The sequence below is a fragment of the Aulonocara sp. 'chitande type north' Nkhata Bay genome, linkage group LG16 (genome assembly GCF_057382095.1).
Source record: "Aulonocara sp. 'chitande type north' Nkhata Bay isolate Kocher_YH1m ecotype deep benthic linkage group LG16, A_spYH_male_GT1.1, whole genome shotgun sequence".
Lineage (NCBI taxonomy): Eukaryota > Metazoa > Chordata > Actinopteri > Cichliformes > Cichlidae > Aulonocara > Aulonocara sp. 'chitande type north' Nkhata Bay.
This window is the reverse complement of record NC_141359.1, coordinates 26,331,040-26,353,376: the sequence shown is the minus strand read 5'-3', so window position 1 is coordinate 26,353,376 and position 22,337 is coordinate 26,331,040. Positions and strand designations below refer to the sequence as shown.

General features: G+C 38.0%; 1 protein-coding gene across 5 annotated transcripts in view; it reads left to right on the top strand.

Moving 5' to 3' along the window:
* galnt13 (polypeptide N-acetylgalactosaminyltransferase 13) overlaps positions 1-22,337 on the top strand; it is a 35,288-nt gene that overhangs the window by 3,608 nt on the left and 9,343 nt on the right. For 2 of the 5 annotated variants that reach the window (XM_086265816.1, XM_086265815.1), the window contains exons 2-12: positions 1,882-2,162; positions 6,514-6,682; positions 9,003-9,169; positions 10,036-10,243; positions 13,216-13,386; positions 14,005-14,122; positions 15,054-15,234; positions 16,911-17,050; positions 18,959-19,057; positions 20,170-20,304; positions 20,606-20,635. In XM_086265816.1, coding sequence (XP_086121942.1) covers positions 2,021-2,162; positions 6,514-6,682; positions 9,003-9,169; positions 10,036-10,243; positions 13,216-13,386; positions 14,005-14,122; positions 15,054-15,234; positions 16,911-17,050; positions 18,959-19,057; positions 20,170-20,304; positions 20,606-20,635 — 1,560 coding nt within the window. In that variant the 5' untranslated portion in view covers positions 1,882-2,020. Of the gene's footprint in view, positions 1-1,584; positions 1,692-1,881; positions 2,163-6,513; positions 6,683-9,002; positions 9,170-10,035; positions 10,244-13,215; positions 13,387-14,004; positions 14,123-15,053; positions 15,235-16,910; positions 17,051-18,958; positions 19,058-20,169; positions 20,305-20,605; positions 20,636-22,337 lie in introns of those variants that run through there. The other 3 variants (XM_086265820.1, XM_086265819.1, XM_086265817.1) reach the window with 2 other exon arrangements.

Genomic DNA, 22,337 nt, shown 5'->3' with positions numbered 1-22,337 from the left:
TAGAACAACTTTTAGCAACAATAACTGTATTATTTGTTCACTTTCTCACATCACTGTGGAGGATTTCTGTCCCACTGTTTTTTCCAATGTTGCTTCAATTCATTTAGTTTTGCAGATATTTGTTCATGCACAGTTTTCTTAAGGTACAGCCTGTTTTCTTTTTCAGTCATTCTGTAGATTTGCTGCTGTGCTTGTGATGATTTTCCCGTTGCATGACCAAATTTTGGCTGAGCTTTAGCTGTCGGACAGATGGCCTCACATTTGACTCTAGAATATTTTGGCATACAGAGGAGTTTGTGGTTGACTCGATGACTGCAAAGTGCCCAGATCCTCTGACTGCAAAACAAACCCAACTCATCACCAATTTATCACCGTACTTGACAGCTGGCATGACATGTTTGTGCTGATTTGCTCTGTTTAGTTTTCACCAAACGTGGTTATGTGCAACCATCTCCACTTTGGTCTCATCTGTCCAAAGGAAATTGTTCCAGATTTTGCAAAGCTAGGCTGTGCTGACATGTTTTTGTTTTTTTGAGAGAAAAAGCCATTCATTCTTGTTCAGTCTTTTTCTAAACATATTGTCTTAAACTTAAACATTTAACTGAGTCTGAGATGTAGCTCATGGGTTTCCTGCATAACATGTGGACAGTGGAAAAAATAGTGATAAAAAACGTGGAGTGTTCACTCACAGCCACACACTTACATGCTGTTAGCATGAAAGCTCTTCACTGTAAGCGAAGACCCAAAGTTCACCAAAACAAAGCGTAGGGGACCACTACGAAAATGTTCCTATCAAAAAACCTGATCAGACACTGAAGTCACACTCATGTAGCTGAACAAGAAAAAATAATCCAACAAAGGAATTTGTTGCATTGAAGAAGAGTATATTTTTGTCTGTATATGCTGTCAGTTATACTTCACCGGAAGAAAATATGATTTGCAAAAATCAGTACAGGGAGGTCATGCTTAGAAAAAATGAAAAATTAAGTGTGATATACAGTTGAATACAAAACAGGCTACTGTCAAGCAAGATCATTTTTCATGGGGTGTAGCCTGGTGGTCCTCTCAGCTGTTGCACTGTGTCACATGCAAGTGCATCCTTACTGCTCCACAGAAACTAACAGCTGGTTTTGGCAGATCTCACCATATGTTTATTATGTCCTGACATGAAAACCATTGAACTGAAAGAGCAGTGTACTTTTACAGTGACTCCATATAGCAGAGTGGAGTCCCAACAATGCTGGGACAGGATCCCCTGGAACCCAGATGCTGGTGACGGTGGAGAAGAAGTAATGAAAAGTTAAATGAAGATCTTTTAGTTAGGTGGAGGCAGGGAGGAGGCAGGTCGCACGAATGAGACTCTGAAAGGCAGAATGATAGAAGAGCGCTGAGATCAGAAGGACATGAAAAAGTGGGTCACTAGCTTGTAGAAAGTGGGAAAATGAATGGGCTAAAGTGATGAGCTTCATAATGGTCCTCCTCCTAAAACAGTGAAGAAGCAGTGTCATTACTAGATTATAGCTGATCAATCAATATCTTAGAAAGATCATAGAAATTTTACTTAAGTTTAGCAGGTCATACTCATACTAATGTTTTTGCAGGTCTTTTAAGTAGCTACTGGAAACCTCTGACAGAGGATGCTAACAGAGCAATGGAACTGATAAAGTGAAGCCTGAGAAAGGTTAAAAGAGGTTAATATTGATCTACTTTAATGTAGTTCCTCCTTTGCATTTTATGTCATTTTATTGTAAGGATTGATATCAGTTGGATTCATAGCAGGAATACTTAAACTATTATGATGTCATTTCACATTAAATTTAGTATTCTGTCCTCTTTTTTTTTTTTTTTTTTTTTTTTTTTTTCTTCTCCCATCTCCTGAAGGATGATGCCCCGCGGTCAAACCTGCTTGGTTTCGTCCCTGTTACTTCACCCTGTCATTGGACTTCAGATGTTTCACTGGCAGCCTGAGCGCTCCTAAGTGCTCGCTATCAACTTGCCTGGCTGTCATCCTAGAGAGGTGATGCGACGGTTTGTCTACTGCAAGGTGGTGTTGACCACCTCTTTAGTGTGGGTGCTGGTGGATGTGTTCTTGCTGTTGTACTTCAGCGAGTGTAACAAATGTGATGATAGGAAGGACCGCTCGCTGCTCCCTGCTCTTCGAGGTAAGTTGATGTTGCAGAATTTCCCTGTTATTTTGTATCAAACATGCATGAGAATGTAAGCTGGAGACAATAATACCTTCTAAAATTTCACTTGAGTGTAAAATATTCATCATCTGTGACAAATCCTATTAAAACAGTGTTCACTGAGGGGAAAGCTTTGCCTGAAAGAGCAGAAAAACACATAAAACATATGAAACAGTTAATAGTTGATGGTAATGTAAGAAAAGGTAGGAATTCTGGTTTTATAACTACAAAAACATTAATACATTTATAGGAATTAGACATTTCTGATGTAGTGTCTTTTTTGCTCAATGGACTATGAAACAAAACTGATGAAATTGAGTTTTTTGTTGTTGTTGTAAAACTGTGCTTTTCTGTATAAAGGTGTGCTGCTCAAATCACTTTAACACACTTCCTCTTGGAGAGTTAATTTCCTCACATGTCCTCAAGTAAGCAGGTTTCTAAGAAGCTTAGTAATCTGCTTTTAAGGTTAGAATGATGCTGAGCTCCAAGTTACTGTCTCATTACCATACAAAAGTCAGCAGTTACATTGGATGTTATTTTGCATTTAAGATCGCAGGATTTTCTGTGTATATGAACTATATCTTAGGATTGCTGTCAAACACTGGATTTTGCAATGTCTCTGCAGGTGTTTCAAGTTTTATCTTGTTTAGTGTACCCCTGTTTTATTTTGTTTTTTCAGCTGTCAAATGAAAATATAATTTTTAGTCTAGCACAAATTCACTGCTATATTTTGGGTTTAAAATAGTTCTTTGCTTGGATTCACATTAGTGAAAACAAGTCTTGCATGAAAAATTTGCTTTGTCAGTACTGCAAACCTGCTGAAAACACAATAAAGCACGTGTTAGTATGTTAAGTAGACAAAACAAGCTCTGAGGCTGAATAATGAAGCCCTTGGGGTTCCACGAATGACTGCTCGAGGCCGATTAAGTATTCCCTATAGAATATGATTTAAAAATGCTTAACTTCAGACAGAAAATTCATATCTCTTGCAGTTTAATATAAAAATAAGTTTTGTATATGTCTCCATAACAAATTTCTTCTTTCTAAAAAAATATCTACAAGGCAGTTTTAGGTTATCAGGAGTATGGCTGCTTTGGTACACCAGTGCAACAGCTTGATAAACAAAATGTGTAATCAATGACACCAATCAAGTGGTAGCAACTCAGTGCATTTAGACATGGTCAAGATGACCCACTGAAGTGGATCAGCAGAATGGGAGCAAAAAGGTGAACTAAGTGACTTTGAATTTGGTGGTGTTGTTGGTGGCAGATGGGGAGATTTCATAAACTTGGCTTTATAGAAAATGGTCCAAAAAAGAGAAAATCTCCAATGAGCTGCAGTTGTCTTTGTGAAAATACCTTGTTGATGTGAGAGGTCAGAGGAAAATGGCCACACTGGTTTAGGCTGGTAGAATCAGGGTGCGTTATTACATGTCAAACCATGAAGCAGAAGACCACACCGGGTGCCACTCTTGTCAAGTCAGCCTCAGTTGCCTGTTTTCCTATAATTCGCATGGTCTCACTTGATTGATCTCCATTCTGCATTGTTGCTGATCATATCTATTCCTTTATGTGCTCATCTTCAGATGGCATTTTCCAGCAGGACAATGCACCTTGTTACAAAGCTCGGATCATCTCAAGCTGTGAATGGTCTTCATTGTCACCAGATCTCAATACTATAGAGCAACGTTGGGATGTGGTGGAACTGAAAATTCTCTTCTTGGATGTGCAACAACTGTGTGATGTTGTCATATCAATATAGACCAAAATCTTCCTGGAATCTTTGTTACATCTATGCCAAGAATAATTAAGCCAGTTCTGTGTACTTACATTTCACAGATGGTACATTAATTCTAATTGGCTGGAATCTTTCTATGAACAAAGCCCCTTACCTGTCATGTACCACCAGAGAGAGTTACAGTTAAAGTACATATCAGAGACGTGTAGAAGTACTCTGTGTGATGTGTGTTCATGGTCTTCTGTGGTTATGTGTTCAAGAGGAGCTTCTCTGATCTTTAATGAAATGGCAGCTGTGCCAGGCAGGAAGCAGAGCAGAGCAGGAGAGGGAAGAAGAGGAGGTAATGTCTGGATGAAAAAGAATGGATTGAGCCTAAGGAGGAGACTCCAACTGTGTAACACTACACAGATCTTTTTCTACGTAAACGAGAATGAAAACAACAGGGGAACCTTAGGAGCCATGTGATGATGACTGCACAAAATCTGCACGCTCACGTGTGTGTTGGTCTCAGCTGTGGCTTCTTCTCTTACCTGGCATTGCCTAAATAGCATGTTGGCTACTGTTCTGATATTCCACTTTTACATCTTTCGCTCTTCCAGAACCTTTCTTTCTGATTTAGCTACCACAGCATTACAGAAGGTTGGAAATATTCTAGAAAACCAAGCAATTTAATTAGATTGCTAATTGCACTGGTCTGTTGAAGTGTTTCTTTAGGCCTCTAGGTTCTCTCTTTTGTTAAAATCCTGGGTTCAGACTGTTTCAACACTTATCCATGCGTACACTGACTCGGGCTCAGAACGTCATTAGGAAGTTGGGCCCTAATCAACTGATAAGGACTTGGAAACCAGGTCAAGAAGTGTCATTAGGGAGTGTCAGTTTATGATAATTCAGAGACTGATAAATTATCAGGCCCTTCAAATGTTATGGGCTCCTTTAAGAAAGTGACCGATGATGTGAAGTGAAGCTAATTGGTGCCTACAGAGTAGGGGAAGACTATTAAAAGATGTCCCTTCCAGCTTGCATTTTCCACTAGGACAAGCTTTATGACCATTGAAGGCTTTGGAAAAAAAATCACAATGCCAACACAAAGCTCACAACAAAGATGCACGGATGTGTTTAGTGCACATGGTTCGTAGCTAACAATCAAAACATGACAACTCTTACCTGTATAGTTTAAGTTGGATCTTGAGAATTTACACATAATTACACATTTAACTCTCATTTTAGCACCTTTCGCTGCCTTTCATTTGCCCTTTTAACCCTATTTTCACATTAGCATATCTAATACTTTGTCAGCCGCTATAAATTAGGCAGTACAAATTAGCTTTCAGATAACACAAACCTGTACTGTACAGCTTCCAGCTTTTAGTCATTGCACTGCTGCTTGGCCACCATCCATCTATCAAGCAATATTGCACAGTCTCAGCTTTGCAGCTGGCAATTTCACTACAATTTCTTTAGAAACCCAAACTACTATTGATGGTTTGCTTGGTGCTCTCTCTCTTTCAGCAGGACGTTTATCCACACACAAAGAATGATGGATTGGAGTATGGCTGGAGCAGGCTGAGAATGTTTTGATGCTCAGTCATGCAGCTCGAGAGCTGTGTCCATCAGATGTCAGCTGGTGTCCAAATGAAGAGTGTCAGCAGCATTATAAAGAAAACCCAGGATCAGTTTAGGTTATAATCCGACCGATCCCAGTCCGTCTCCACAAAGGGGTCTTAGGAAATCCTCTTAGCAGGAGGCCATGCAGCTAATGTGAACTATGTGTCCCCCTTTCATGGAAATCACAGCCTCTGTTCTAAGAGATTATTAGAGAGAAAGAGAGTGAGAGAGAGCAGAGCCATAAATCAATGCGTGGTTACTTACCTTCGGTGAAAGAAGCTTGCGCTGTGCAGCACCAGTAGCAATTCTGATATTTTCCAGGCCTTTCATAGCAAAAACTGTAGCAATTGTTTTGCTGTCATGCTGCTTTTTTTTCACCTATTAATACATCGGCCTAAATCTCTGAATTCAAAACCTCCTAATAGATTAAATTTTTAAATTAAATATAGCTGGCAAAGTGTACAGTGCTTAATACCCTGTCAGCCTAAGCCAGAACCACCAGGAGAGGGCTTAAGCGGAGTGGATGCACTGTCGCTGTGTTAAAGGTTTTTCTCTGCTGAGCATGCACTGATGTTTGAAGAAACACATTTTTCCTTGCTTTTAATAGCACAGGCTTTTAGAGGCTTTCACTTTTTTTTTGTATATACAGTATTATAATAATGTAATAAATGTGAACATGATGTACTGTTCATATGTGAACACCAGCTGCCAGTACATTTATTTCTGTTATCAAACGCACATGCACATTGATCTGGAAAATTAGGTTTTCATGCTCTGGGTGCTATATGAGTTTAGAAAATTTACAAAGTGGACAGAAATAGAACACGCACGCTTTTCTGCACTCTCCTTGTTCCACAAGGTCCATTTTTTATGCAGTAGGATTTGTTTTATGATGCAGTTTGATGTTAATTTTTTGCCTCATTGGTGAGAAAAAATATGTTTTCTTATCAAATATTTTTTCTGTGGTGTCCTTGTTACGTTACAGCAGTGATATCACGGAGCCACGAGGGTCCAGGTGAGATGGGCAAAGCGGTAAACATCCCTAAGGATGACCAGGAGAAAATGAAGGAGCTCTTTAAGATTAACCAGTTCAATCTGATGGCCAGTGATATGATTGCACTCAACAGGAGTCTGCCAGATGTGAGGCTGGATGGGTGCGTAGGCTCGTGTGTCCTCACTAACAGCAGATCTTTGATATCCATCACATTTCATGGCACATAATGTTTTTACCGTCATTGCTAAGAGGCTTGTTTTGTTTTTGGGTTTTTTTGTCAGATTTTTACTAACATATAATTAACTCAGAGTTACTGAGAAAGCAACAGAGAATAATAGAACAAGACTGACTCACTCTACTCAAAGCAAACAGCCTGGTAAGAATACAGAGGTGACTTCCATGGTCGACACCATATCTGGCATTTTATTCTTGGAGGAATTTTTATAGTGATAAGCCGCTACACAAAAACCAGAGCCAAGTATGTGACGCACTTACAGTTTTGAGCAAGAGCTGAACGAAGCTGTACGGAGACTATTTGAGTGCGAAGGAGACTGCAGAGAGAGCTTAATGATATCTGAAAGTGAAATCAAGAAATTATGCTATCAAATTGATTGAAAGATGCTTATCTAGTCTCATAAGGACTGCAGAAACTAAGGAAATGTAAGAAAAGTTTTATGATAATTTAAATAGAATTTAAACAGTTGGGTCCATTACATGTTATTAGTAATAACAACTGTACCCACTGTGAAAGATATCTTTAATAATGACTATCATTTCCATGCAGGATCTATTAGGTCCCTCGCGTTTTGCATTAGGCTTGACATTTGAATGGGAGTAGGGTTTGTTTACTGTCATTCAAGAGCCTCTTGAACACCTAATGAAAATTCAAAATGCATCTTGTATGAAACATGGGCACATTCATTTAAGGCTGCTGATATGCACAGACGTTTGCCTAGTGCGGAGACAATATCCAAGTGATTCATGTTTAACTATTCCAGTTGAGTTCTTCACGGCACTTTTCATTAAGTGGTTATCAGAGTCTCTACCTGTCAAATGAGAAATAAGCCACAAAATTATCTTTCTAAACTCCTACATTCTTTTTGTTTTAGCTCCTGTTTTTGCCTGTTTCAAGAAGAAGACCACTCCAGATTGTCTGGGATGTGGAAAAACTGTATAAAATACAATACATAAAAATTTATACAGTGCAAAAGAAGATCTATATTAGAGAGAAAAAGTTGAACATTCAGATGATGTGAACTCTGTATTTCTGCCCAATATGGGTCCATATAAATAATACAGCATCTTTATTACAGCGCACAGCTGAGCTGTGCAAAATTTCACCAGCATTATGTCTTCAAGGCAGCCTCCTGGCCTAGTTATGTCAGTCAGTGCTGTCACATTGAATAGACAGGACAGAACTAGCAATGCTGCCTGCTCCGGTAACCCCCCCCCCCCCCTCCCCCACATCACCACCTCCTCTAGCCATACATGCTGCCTTCACTGTCCACATCCTCTTCTGTAATGTAGCTAATTCTTTATTCAACAGCACTGACTACAGCACCGTCCCACATTTACACCCTTTGGCTTTGACAGACGTCACATTAATCCAAGGACATGCTGACATAGCTGTCAACACTGGTTTAACTTTTTCTACTTTCTTTCTCAATATCTTTCAGTAAACCTATTGTGACAGTGTTTTTGCACTGATGGCGAAACTGGATAACACTTGGGAACTTTATGTTCTCTGATACAAAATAATGGGCTGCATTTTGAAACTAACTCAGTAGTAGTACAGCAACAGATTAGATGCTCTGTGCAGTGGTTCAAACATATTGAGAAATTATGTTTGTCATTGTAAATGACCATTTTAGTTTTGGGATACATTTTCAAAGTATGAATCCTTTTAATAAACAGAATATCAAAGATTATAACAAATGATAATCAGATCATCAGCTATCGTAACATTACAGTTTTACCATATATTAACTTTTTAGAAACTTTAATTGTCACAGCTTGTAATTTTACAGGACTAAATTATTTGAGACTAAAAGTATAATTGTTTTTCTTTCAAAAAATGAAATAATATTTTTAAAATTTGTTATACAGTAATACATATTGTTACACAATAATCTGCAATCTCCAACAATTGTCAGTGTAAAAATCTAAACAGTCTAAGATTAATATATTGTAAAATGGTGATTACATATTAATAATTATCAGTATGAAAAACATCCAGTATAGTTAAAATATTTGTGAAATATTTGAACTATAAAAAAATAAAAATTTAATGTTATTTTATCAACAAAGGACAAAAACACTCTTTAAATTAACTGTCAGCAGATATGGATTTAAATTAATAGGGTTTATTAAAGCTCTGACTTTTCACCTAGTTTGTTGACTCTGCATATCTAAGGGAACTTTCCTCTGTAAAGTCTTATGTCACTGATTTGCCTTTTTCCCCCCCTGTGTTACTCTGTCAGCTGTAAGACCAAAGTGTACTCGGATGACCTGCCCAACACCAGCATTGTCATCGTGTTTCACAACGAGGCATGGAGCACGCTGCTGCGAACTGTTCACAGCGTCATCAACCGCTCTCCTAAACACTTGCTGGTGGAAATTATCCTAGTTGATGATGCCAGCGAGCGAGGTTTGTAATCTGTGTACGTTAACAAAGTATACAGGATGTATGTGATGGAGTACTGTAGGATGATTATGATAAAAGGGACCCACGTTTCTGGCTGTGTAGCAAGATAAATTAAAGCTAATCTAGCTTTTTTTTTTTTTAAATTACAACATAAGGACTTTATGGTGTTAGTATTTATTTTTAGAACCTGATGAATAAATACACCAATTAACCTTCGATGTAAGGCTGTGAGTCCCATTTGTTCTTGTAATCTTCAAATAACCATTTAAGATCTTTTAGATTAATAAAAAAGCCAAATGGAACGTTTGTGGTTCAAATTTACATAATTTTGGGGTTTTTTACTCTGAGAACTCCTCACTAAACCCTGGAAAAAACAAATGAGGAGTGTGATGTTGAAGACTCAAGTAAAAACACATTGATAAGTACATTTTTGAGCATTATAGAAATAACGGTCGGGTTTCCAGGTTTTGATTCAGCCATATCACAGTTTAAGGAATCGTGAAATATTGAAAGACATGTAAGTAAAGAATTTCTTCCTTTATTGGTTATGCTATTATTTTAGGTGGCACATCCACCTCTGATGAGTCAAGAAACAATATTTATGCGCTCAAGTAATTATGGTCTTACTATCTTTACCTTATTTTTTAATTTGCAGTTCTGTAACCCATAAATATGACATATAATCCCAATAGGTAGTAGCTAAAAACCTTGTTTTCAAATGTTATTATTTTATTTTGGAATCCATAAGATCTCAGCTGGACATAAGCTGACTAGCTCGAATTGATAATTTGATGACCTGATTGAAATCTCATCATCATATTGTCCATATTTAACTTGTTATGAATTTTCTTTTGCATAATTTCTTTCAGATTTCCTAAAGAAGAAACTGGAGAACTATGTGCGTACTCTGGAGGTGCCGGTGAGGATCCTGAGGATGGAGCAGCGTTCAGGTCTAATCAGAGCCAGGTTGAGGGGGGCAGCCGCCACCACCGGTCAGGTCATCACCTTTCTTGATGCTCACTGCGAGTGTACTGTTGGCTGGCTAGAGCCCCTGCTGGCTCGCATCAAAGAGGACAGGTAGGAGCTAAAATTGACATCACTAAGTATTTTGAATTTAATGCTGTTTTTTTGAAGGCACTGATAGGAAATCACACATATGTTTGACGTTTTTGCAGCAGTGCACCACACTACTGCAAAACCTCCTATTGTTTTGACAGTTTAGTGTTACTATTGAGCCCTAAAAACGCTTTATTACTGCAGTTGTTATCATATTTCGCCTTGGTTGCATCACTGGGTACTTGAGCCAAAACTATCTGAATACTGATGGGAAAGCAAACTTTCAGTTATTAATACGCTGCCTGGCACTGCTGATATGAGATAATAATTATGCTGCAACCTCAGAGGAAAAGATAGCTTCTGTCAATCTGCAGGTTATGCAAACTGTGTAGAGTGTAAGGTTGAGAACCCAAAAAACAGACACAGGAGGCAGCAGGGTTTAACAAAAGGTAAGCCGTTTAATTAGGCTGATGGCAGACGTCCACAGAGCAAAACACGAAGAGAAACAAAACCTAAGCCGCAAGAGCATGAAGACAAAACCACCCGGGTGATGATCACAGACAGGGACAGAGGGGAAGACAACAACACTTATATGACAGTATTTATAATTAAGGGAAAGCGGACACAGCCCTGTAACGAGACACAGGTGAAGATAATCAAAGACAGCGAGTCAGGTGGGGAAGTAAGACTAAATCCAAAACACCGGAGACGAATCATTACAGGGAAAAAAAGGGAAATGGCTAATAAATGCAGAGATTAGACACACACCTACACACAGCAGCTTTACACTAAGGCAAATACTGGGAAATTTCAGTAAAGTTATACAAGAAAGTCATTAAAGCAAAATAATCACAGCATCAAAAAAGAAACTGTAATAATAAACAAAACCACCAACAAATAAGAATCCTGGGACCATGACAATTAACACCGTCATCATGTCAACACTATATGACTTACGCAGTATCTGTATTAAGTGGGCAAAGGTTTGAGTTTGCTGCATCTGTAAAACCATTAAACAAATAGCTTTGATTTAAAGTGATGAAGAATTCATTTAATTTATGCTGTTTATCAAAATATTAAGATACTACATAAGGCATTTGCCCATGCTCTGTAGACACATTTATGCCATCCACTGTTTCTGTGTGACAGTAATGAATGATGATGATCCTCTTGTGATTCTTACCTTATCTGAGGTCAGACACATTAATTTACCCTCAGGAGGAAATTGGTATCATATGACTCCGAATATTGTATTATGGAGCCATTACACTTTTACTGAATGCTGCTGCACATGTATTGATGTCTTTAAGTCTGAGTGCAGACTGTTGAGATGGTGCAGAAATTACACTGTATGTTCAAAGATTAAATTTCCAGACCTGCTCTTTTTGATAAAGAAATAATTTTGTCTGTGACTATCCTGAGAGGAAGTACATGCATTTATCTTACAAAATAATACCTGTGCAACCATACTTCCTACACATCTGCACCGCCCTTCAATAAAAACAATGCAGGGATTCCAAGAAACTGTATTTACATTGTCTTCCAACACACAGAACTGAGAATGTTTATCGTTGTTTGTCAGCTGCCCAAGAATTTCGGTGGTCCTGTGTTCGATTTTGTTCAATGTATAATATGTAAAATGTTTAAATAAAACCTCTTATTGTGGGGTAGCTACAGTCTTACTGTGCTGTTGTAATGCATGCAAGAAAATTGTCTCGATCAAATAAACATAGACATTGTCTGGATGGCAGCATATAAAACATAGAATATATCTTTTTAAAAATATATCCCATAAGATTTTAGCCTTTCAACTGCGCTGGTAATAAGTTGGGTGGTCCTTTTCCTCTTTATCCCATAGGATGTAGGATCTGTGATTTCCATCACACCACCTGACAGTTTGCCTACTTCCTCTCAATCCATCTTAAATGAGCTCGGGCTCCGTTTTTCTTTGCATGGTAAATTTTTAGCTGCGATAAAATTGCGTTCAGTTGCAATGATTTTCAGAGCCCGTGAAGTGATTTCCATTACAGAATTGTAGCTGTTGTTTTTTTTTTGTTTTTGTTTTTTTTCTACTGCAGTGTTGCCTGAGGGCAAATTCAAAATATTCAAGCTTCAATATTGGTTTTCTCCGTGTCCCTTGTGTACCGAGATCTCCCCGGATTTTCTGAATATTGCTTGCATAATTTCAGAAATGAAATTATTGTGTTATTCCATGTGCCTGCTTTTCTAGGTGTTTTTGTTGTCACTGTTGATCTTTTCTTTGGTCACTTCCGCTTTCCCACTATTTTAAATTCCACTCATTCTTAATTTTGTCGTCATCCCCTCTGATCCCGTAATCTTCTTGACTCCTTCTCCAAAGCCAATCAGCCTCTCAGATCCCTGTCCTTTAAAACACAATGTCATTCTGCCCTTCAAACTGTTACACAATCCTCATTCCCCCAGCTCCACCTTAAAAATGTTGTTAGATATAAATTCAACATATTAAGCTATTATATATTCCACCTAATATTCAATATATTGTCTTTATTTTGTGTTTAGGGTTTAAATGACTTCTGTTTTGACTTCGTATTTCATAAGTTGAAACAGGGATTCATCTCTGTTTTTACAGAAATGTTGTTTATATTACAGCAGCTGAGTGGACAAAAGGAGAACAACACATTTGATGATTTAATTTTCATATTTTCTTGTAACTTTTTAAAGACTAACCAGTTAATTGATTAATCAAAACGTGAATGTTCAGCTGATTGCAGCGCTTTACGATTAATGATCATTTTCTTCAGAACATTTAATAATGTGAGTAATAGCTAGTTGCTGGCATGGTGTGCATAGAATTTGCAGTTACAACCCAGAACCTGATTTCTTCACAGTATGCGGTCGATTTTATGATGGTGGGATGTTGAGGCACGTTGAATATGATAATGAACCACATGCTTCATTTCAGTCAAGCCTGTTTCATCATACATGTGAACATTATGGCACTTTGTGTGTTTCAGGACTGCAGTGGTGTGCCCTATCATAGATGTCATCAGCGACGAGACATTTGAATACATGGCAGGCTCTGATATGACTTACGGTGGATTCAACTGGAAGCTGAATTTTCGATGGTATCCTGTTCCCCAGCGGGAGATGGATCGACGCAAAGGGGATAGAACACTCCCTGTCAGGTACATCTGTGTGTCGTGGCTTTGCACTTGCATATCGTCTTGAAATAAGAGGCGAGATCAGATTAAACGCTGAAAAAGTTGGAAATATTTTGTAAGCTTAATTAAATGCAGCTTTTTTTCTGTACAGCAGGCTACAGAGGAAATGCTGAAAGTTAAATTTCTCTACAAAATATTATTTTATAAAAAGCTCCATTTTTATCTAGACCTAGAAATAGATCATCTTTCCCTCTGTGTCCCACTGATGCCAGCTTCTGCCTAAATGGCATCCACAGAGTTGTGATGTTTCTCTTTGTAGTATAAGCATCCATGTATTTTGAAACAGGAAAATAGAAACTGCTTAGAGCTGCCTTTTTTGGCTTCACAAAACTCATCTGTATGCAAATCACTCCAAGCAGCAAACAATATCCTTTATTTAGGACTGACTTGAGTATAGAATGAATTAAAAGATAAAAGTAATTGCCCCTCTAAGGCTTTGTTTCAAATTGTCAAACAAATTGGCCTGTTATTATATCCTCAATGTTCCTCTTAGTTACAAAAAGATGCTAACGAATTCAGTATGAGGAAATGAAATATTACAAAAAGGTTTTGTGTTGTTGCCTTAATTTATGTTTTTTGCAGGACTCCCACCATGGCAGGAGGATTATTCTCTATAGACAAGACGTATTTTGAAGAAATTGGGAGTTACGATCCAGGGATGGATATCTGGGGAGGAGAAAACCTGGAAATGTCTTTTAGAGTGAGTGGTTTCTCTGTGTACCAGCACATGTTTCTGCCTTTTGATGTTCCCTTTTTATAGATATTTATAGATATTATAAAATTGGATGATCTTTCTAAATATAAAAAAAATAAAAAATACACTGTTGCAAACATTTTTTGTTTCCTGCTGCAACCATGTGGTTGCTGCTGCTGATTTTTTTGTGAGAGTCTCTCTTTGTGCATCATCCTGGCAAATGTACTATTGTGCATTGATGGGTTTGAGCACTTTGGCAGACATCTGTGGACAGATTTTTGTCATTGTTGTAATGTCACAACTGTACAGGATGTACTCATGAAACCTTGCAGATGTGGAACTGACATCACATGAAAGCCTTAGATGTGTGTGCTCATATTACATGTTGGTGTGTACTTAGCTTTGAGCTTACACAAACATAAGGGAAAAATATTTAGTCTCTTTGCTTTATGTTTGTACAGTTTATTGTAAAAAGTATATGTTATTATTACCAGTTAGTGATAGTGTGGTTCGTACTTCACCTCATGAGTCTCTCTGAATTTGCTATCATTGAAAATTTAGTTCTGGGGACACTTACTGTACCAGAAACTATGACAAGGGCAGTTTATAGAAGGTGTTTTTGTCTTCCTGTCGCAGCTTGTCGTTAGTAATCAGAAAACATGAAGTGCTGTTATAAGGCATGCCTGTGAGCTGCAGCATCTAGTCACAAACAGATCTACAGTAAGTGTGTGTGTGGTACGATGGTACGCTGTTAAAATTTAAGAGCAAATCTTTTTACTGGTAACAAACGTTATCATTTATGTAGGTCACCTAAGCATCAAGGGGGTAGAACAAAGGGAACAAGCATTCACTGACTGTTTCATCAGTTTTTATCCAGCCTATTTGTCTGCTTTCCTGTCACATACTACATAAATCTGCCTTGTCTCTACGCTTGCAGATTTGGCAATGCGGTGGCTCCTTGGAAATTGTAACATGTTCACATGTGGGCCATGTTTTCCGGAAGGCCACCCCATACAGTTTCCCTGGAGGAACGGGCCAAGTCATCAACAAGAACAACAGGCGCCTGGCCGAAGTCTGGATGGATGATTTCAAAGACTTCTTTTATATCATATCACCAGGTACAGAGCAATGAAACCGCCACCATGTCACTACTACTCTCAGCCACTAAAATGATGCAGAAAACTGAAAACCAAGAGTTTAAATCAGCTCTGCTGATTTTACATGTTATAAAAAAGGTTTCAGTGTGCACTGCTGGTCAAAGGAAGACGTGAACAAACCTCATTGCTGGACCCCTGTGTGGTTAATTTAGCAAATTGGTGTAAAAGGAAAGACATGTCACTTCCATTTTAGTCTTTCATTCTCTTGCAAGGTTTTTTTTTTATTCTTATGCAAATGTACATTTTCTTTTACTTTTATATTTGAATTTAATGCAGCTTTGCCATCTTCAAAGTGGGATTAATTAATTCCTTCTCTCAGATACATTTTTTTTAGTGCTCTCTTGAACTTGGGTTCAGAAATTAGTCACGAACGGCCATCTTTCAAACAGAGCTCAAACACATATGGACAAACTAGAACAATACGACTGTGCAGATTGAGAGATGAGTACCCCTCCATCTGTCGACTTAGTAATGTGATTACCCTTTTGCAGGAAGCGGTATCCCAGAAATCTCGGGTTAACTGTTTTAGATGCCAGCCAACCTATAAGGGATCATCCCCAATCTTTCGATCTTACGGCACAAATTGTGACCTTCTCTTCCTCTCAGTCAGGCAGGATTCTCCACGGGCATGTGTGCAGACAGAGCCAGGGCTGTGATGGATGATTCTCTGTATATTGTGGCCCCGCGATGACTGTCTGTTCCTCCAGGACATTAGGGAGAATGATTTGGGTTGTGCTGCTGCCAGACCTCCCTTATTGGTGGCGAAGAGCACAGTAGGTTGCTCAGGCTGAATTTGGGAGTGGCATCTGGTGATCCTATTAAAAGTGTACCCCTTTCCTTGTCCTTCCTCTGCACTGGATCTAAGAGGCTATTCATCATGAGCTATAATATGTGATGCTTAGCCCCCGCAGATAGAAAAAAGAAAGGGAGAGAAAAGTAGCCTTCAGCTCACTGTTTTTATCTGCCAACTTGATATTTCTGTTTCCCACATTAAAGCCTGAGATGGTATTGGTAAGCTGTTTGCAATATCTTAGTTATGTGTGATAGATAGATAGATAGATAGATAGATACATACATACATACAGTGCTGTACGTCTTATATGTTGACTGGTTTTTGAAAGCTGTCCTCTATTTTCCCTCATTGCAATCATGCTCTTTCATATTAAATTACCACCTTGAGTCTATCTGCATTCAAGCTACGAGTCCTCAAGCGGCACTTTAGGAAGAAACCATCTGTCTAATGTGTTTGTAAGTGTCTGTGCCCAGTCGCTGTCTAATCCTTTCTTAGTCTTTAGTTTCATCAAGGCTGATACATCAGGCAGTTCACATTTGGCTAAAGTGACTTACATCATGGCCCACAGTTATTGCACAGCTTTTGCACTTGTGCGCTATTGAAGGAGATGCATCTTCCACATTACACTGTTTGTAAATGGGATTGCAGGCTAACATTATGATTGGGATATTTTCAGGTAAAGCGCTTTGTTTCCCTTCATAAAGGTTCCCTCTGGTGTCGGGTCTCGGTGGTGCACAGACACAACCATCCTATTTTTCAGAGCAGAAAATGTGTCTCTTAATGTGACGGATGATGTTCACTGATACATATGGCTGCATTTCCTGTCTTGACATTTCATTTGCAGGCGTGATGCGGGTGGAGTACGGAGACGTCTCCTCTCGCAAAACCCTCCGTGAGGCCTTAAAGTGCAAACCGTTTTCCTGGTATCTAGAGAACATCTACCCAGACTCCCAGATCCCAAGAAGATACTACTCTCTTGGTGAAGTATGAGCTCTCTTATACTCTAATCTTCTATAATGTATCGCATACACCGGCTCCTTCTGCGTTCAGTCAGATATATCCTTTTAGCGCCTGGCCTCATTTTTTTCATTTTCTTTCAGAAAGACAATATCTCTGTGAGATATAGCCTGAAAATATCAGGATCTAGGAAAGGCTTAAAAAAAGCTGAAAAACAAACAACCAAGTTTGTATTGAACGTGCATAATAAACAGACGTTTGGCTGTTCAAGGAGTCGGTATTGATCCCCCCCACATGTTGAGGCAGTGAGATAAAGCTCGTGTATGCATTCTAGATAGTTTTGTATTCTGCTCTTTAAAGAACAAAAAAAGACTGTTTCCGAGTACCTACCTTAGAAATCAGATTTTTCATAGGGTTGTTAATATGTAGAAATTGTAAGCATGTAGTATGGTTTGATAACTACTCATTTACAGTTTTGACACAGCTTATTTTACGAGAGATTTTTTTTAGTTATTTCCCTTCTGCTTTTTTAAAGTGACCACAATCAGCTTCTTGATGAACATAGCTTTGTGCGGGAAGCATTGAAGCGGGGGTCAACTCAGTGCTAACATGGGCCGTGCTATCTGGACATAGATGGAGGTCATGTAAAAGTAATGTCAGTCTAAGAACTGAGTGTGAAATGAGGTTGTAATCCTCTAACACTCATACAGCTGAGGATGAGGGGACTTTTCTCTCTCCTTTGCACTGCTCTCCTATACTGCAGTAAAAACTGGTTTTCTCTATCTCCCTTTAGCTACTGCAGCACCTTTTTTTTTTTTTTTTTTTTCCCATTTTCCTCTAAACCAGACTACTTCTGGCTGATTCTCATCCCCCATAACACACAGTCAGCCTTTCCTTAACAGCCAGAACCATTAGGTTTTATATCACTTAATTATTATGAATGCCATTCCGTTCCTGCATGATAGGCATGGTAATGGCTTAGGCAACATACATAGTCAGCTCCGCTTCAGCTCTGTGAATGTAGGAGTTCATTAGATAGCTGAGTTGACTGGAAGTCAGTAGGAGCTGTGATAATTGCTTATTGAGAAGTGTGCAGTCAACTTAGCTCAGTTTCATCTTTAAAAGTAGATATAATGAGCAGAGGTTGGACTAAATTAACTCAGTGACATGGTATATACATGATTTTAGCTATAGGATTTATGGAAGATGGTGACAAACTTTTTCCAGTTTCCAAAAAGAAAGCATCATTAAATCTGTGACTTGCATTTAAAGTGGTTTCAGCATTAGTGATGCTGCAATATTTGCAAACCTGGGGTGGCAACTAACATTATTCTCTGTTATTTGCTTATATGATTATTTTATCAAATGCCAAGAAATAGGTTAATTTTTTAACCCTTTAAAGCCTGAACCATGAAATAATTGCCAGAAAATTAAAGATTTTGGAAATCGAGTGATTATTAAACCTTCTGACAAAGAATTAAAAACAAAACACTGATGTATGTTTCCAAAACTCATGGATCAAATATTTGGGTTTAAAAGGTTAATTAAAAAACTAATCAAACCCTAAAGATACTCAGTACAACTGAGTGAACTAAAATGCTGTTGCTAATTATATATTAACAGATTAATTTCTTTGGAAGACAATATTTAAGATGTAGTGATTGATAATCAATTTGCACAAGAGATCCTTGGATGAAGAATTCAAACAATAAGGGAGGACAAAAAACAAGGACTTAGAAAAGGAATTTTTTTTTATTGATGTATTAAATGGGACGTCATTATTCTGGTAATGTATGTTTTTTCCTGTTCCTGTAGCCTAGCTGTTGTCAAAAGAAACATAAATAAAATGCTATGATGTAACCCTTTAAGACTTTAGTGTTACAAAGTTAATAAACTTGTACTTCTTATTTGTAAATCTGAACTTCCTGTCTATAGATCAGAAATGTTGAAACCAACCAGTGTATGGACAACATGGGGAGAAAGGAGAACGAGAAGGTTGGCTTTTTCAACTGCCATGGCATGGGTGGAAACCAGGTGAGGAGATAACAGGAAATACTGTATTGAGAGTATTATGCTTAATTGTGAAAAGAAATACTATTGTCTATATTATAATAGAATTTGCAAATGTAACTTTAAATCTGAATGAAACTAAGCACAGCCTTAAGCGTTCTACTTGGGTAGCAGCCAGGTGTTGCTAACTAAACATACTTGATTAATTGATCATTAGCAGGTGTGAGCACCTCTATAATTTGCTGATCTGGAGCATTTAGGTGTTAACACAATGTTCCCAGGAGTAGACATGCCAACAAATTTACTCCAAGGTCAGGGCATGTAATACTTAAAGATATTTAAAGCACAATCCCAAGAACTAGATCTCAGACCATCCAGGCTTTAATTAGCATGTTAAAGCCGAAGGACTGAAAAATAAAATGATCACGGTGTTGCAATGGTCCAGTCAAATCAGACCTCAACTTGACTGAAATGTTATGGCAGGAGCTTAAGAGAGCTGCGCAGAAACAAACTTCAATTTCTCCACAGTGATTCAAGAGAATGATGATTTCAAATTATTGCTCATCATTTCAAATTATTACTGCTAAAGATGGTTCTCCAAGCTACTAAATCATGGGGTGTACTTAATTTTAAAGTGCAGCCTCTAGCAGTACATTATCTTGCCCAAAAACTTGACTTCAGGTTGGAAGCAAGGAGTGTGTTAATCTCCAACTTCTAAGTCAATGTGCAGATTTTCAATACAATGCTTTCTCTCTCTCATTTCTGAAGCCCAGTGTTGATTAGACTCAAAGATTTCTAACCCAGAATTCACTTTGGTCCAATCAATAGTCTTTATACTCGAATCTCATTATAGTTTTTTTTCTGCAGCACACAAGACAGAATATCTGTCCAGTCTTGTATAAAAAATATCTGTAGAACATCCTGGAAATGCCCAATAAAGTACACAATAAATTTTTAAAAAGCTCTGGAGTGTAAATAAAAACAAAAAGTAAAAAATAAAAAATAAATTAAGGTTTAAAAAATATTTACAGTTTAGTCATCTATCCCTAAAACCCCTTACAATACTGTTGTTTTATTTTTTGTGATGTTGATGTTACTGATATTTTTCAAGAGCTAAATAAAACCTCTTCCTGTAGGTGTTCTCGTACACTGCGGATAAAGAAATCAGAACAGATGACCTCTGCCTGGATGTCTCCCGCCTCAACGGGCCTGTTGTCATGCTCAAGTGTCACCACATGAAGGGCAATCAGATGTTTGAGTACGATGCTGAGGTAGGATCTGTGGCCCTTTTAGGATCCAAATAATTCAAAATAAGGGTTCTAAAGCAAGTGGCCATTCTTTTCCCCTGTTCCTCAATTTAACGTTTGTACCTTTACCTGTCAAAAGGTAATTTCATGAGCAATAGGACACTGAGGATCTTTGGTCGTGGGAAAACTAGAATGACTGTTTTCTGCCACAAGATGGTGCTGTGTGCTGTTGTTGTTGTTGTTTTTTTTTTTTTTAAAGCACCACGGAAGTTGAGTTGCTATTTCAACCCAGCAGCTGTTTCTCTTTTCTTGTCTCATTATGTAGTATGTTGGCAAGTGGGAATATGATTTTGAGGTAAGCTGTTCAATTTGTCCCTCCTGAAGTGCCACATTGTGATTTAGTATTGTGAGTATGAGTGTGTGGACGCTGAAGTGTTAGTGTTTAGTACGGTAGATCGTTTATATAAATATATTTTTTGGATGTGTACTGAAGTCTTTTTCTACATCGGTGACCTGGAATCACGCATTGCAATTTATCCTTTTATATTTTGTAGACAAATATATTGTATGTGCAGCAGAACAATCAAGTCACCAAATAATTTACATCGCAGAGAGAAACTGAAGTCTAACCTATAACCCCACCCCCCCCACCCCAAAAACAAGCAAACAAACCAAAACACAAGTATCACCTACAAATATCAAAGACAAATGATTGCATGCATTAGGTGCAAAATGGTGAGGTGAAAAAATAATAACCTTATGTCTTTTTTTTTTTTTTCTTTTTTTTTTCTTTTTTTTTTTAGCTGTGTTGCTCATTACAGGTATTTCTATATGTGTATATATGTATGTATCAAAGTCTTTTCCTTTTGCAATAGCACTGAATTAGAAAATATAATTGACAAAGCTAGACGCTGCATATTGAACACCAGGGTTTCACTTTACCTAATATTCCTGGGTATGCAAGCAGTAATAAGCTTGCATTTTTGATATTCAGTCAAATGAAGAAACAGATGTTGTGGGCAGGAAACAAAGACATTTTGAATCTCATAGGAAAACTAAATATTCTTCTCAAGCCTTGTTTCCTTAGAATACATCAAAATACATTATGGATTACACAACTCAAAAAGCATTTTTATATGAACAATTTATGCATTTTTAATCCTCTGGGAGATGGTTAGACGAGGCAGCGTCGCATGCAGAGTTGTCTATGAGTGATTGAGATGTCCTATCACTGACATGGCGGTATGACAAAGTGAGGAAGCTCAGAGGCCTTTCCATCGAGCATTGAACAAATCCATGGAGAAATCCTTTCATTACACTTTGCTCTCAGTGTGTTTTCCTTAAAATGGGGGAAAAAAAAGAGAATAAAATGAATAATTCATAACGAAGAGGACCGGTCTCTGTTGTAAACAGCTCTGGGGTTTCATCGCTGTCAGTAGCCGGTGTTATTTTTAGCCCAGGTGTGACTGACAGGGACTGAATCCTGGATGACTACAGTACCATTAACATTTCATCTGGTCATCAGTTTCACTTTCACAGAAATACCTGGCTTCTCCATATTCCTCCTGTATTCATTTACAGTTGTGACCGACATCCACTTTCCTGTTCACCTACTCTGCTGTTTCAGCCAGCAATAAGTTCTATTTGCTGTGCTTTCCCTCGCATGGATATCCCACTCAAACACATGATAGCCAAAATTTCTAAGTGCGCTGAAGTTTTCACCAATTTATCTGTACTTTTTAACTTTGCTGTGCTTGTCAAGTTGTGTTTTAGCTTTAGTAGAGTCTAATTAATGTAGTTTTTAAACTTTTTTTTTTTCCAGCCAGTTTTCTGGCTAAAGAAACCCAGAATGTTCTTTATTTTTTTAAGACTTAAAATATTTGAGCTAATCGTTATTTAATTCACACTTGAACTATTGCAGCAAAATGCAAGTAATGAGTTTATTGGAGATAAAGAGTTTGAGGCATGGATTGGCATATTGATTGAATAGCTATTTACAAGTGAGGCACACTAAGCCACAGGCTGTATCAGGGAGTAAAATGGGAGAATCAAATAGA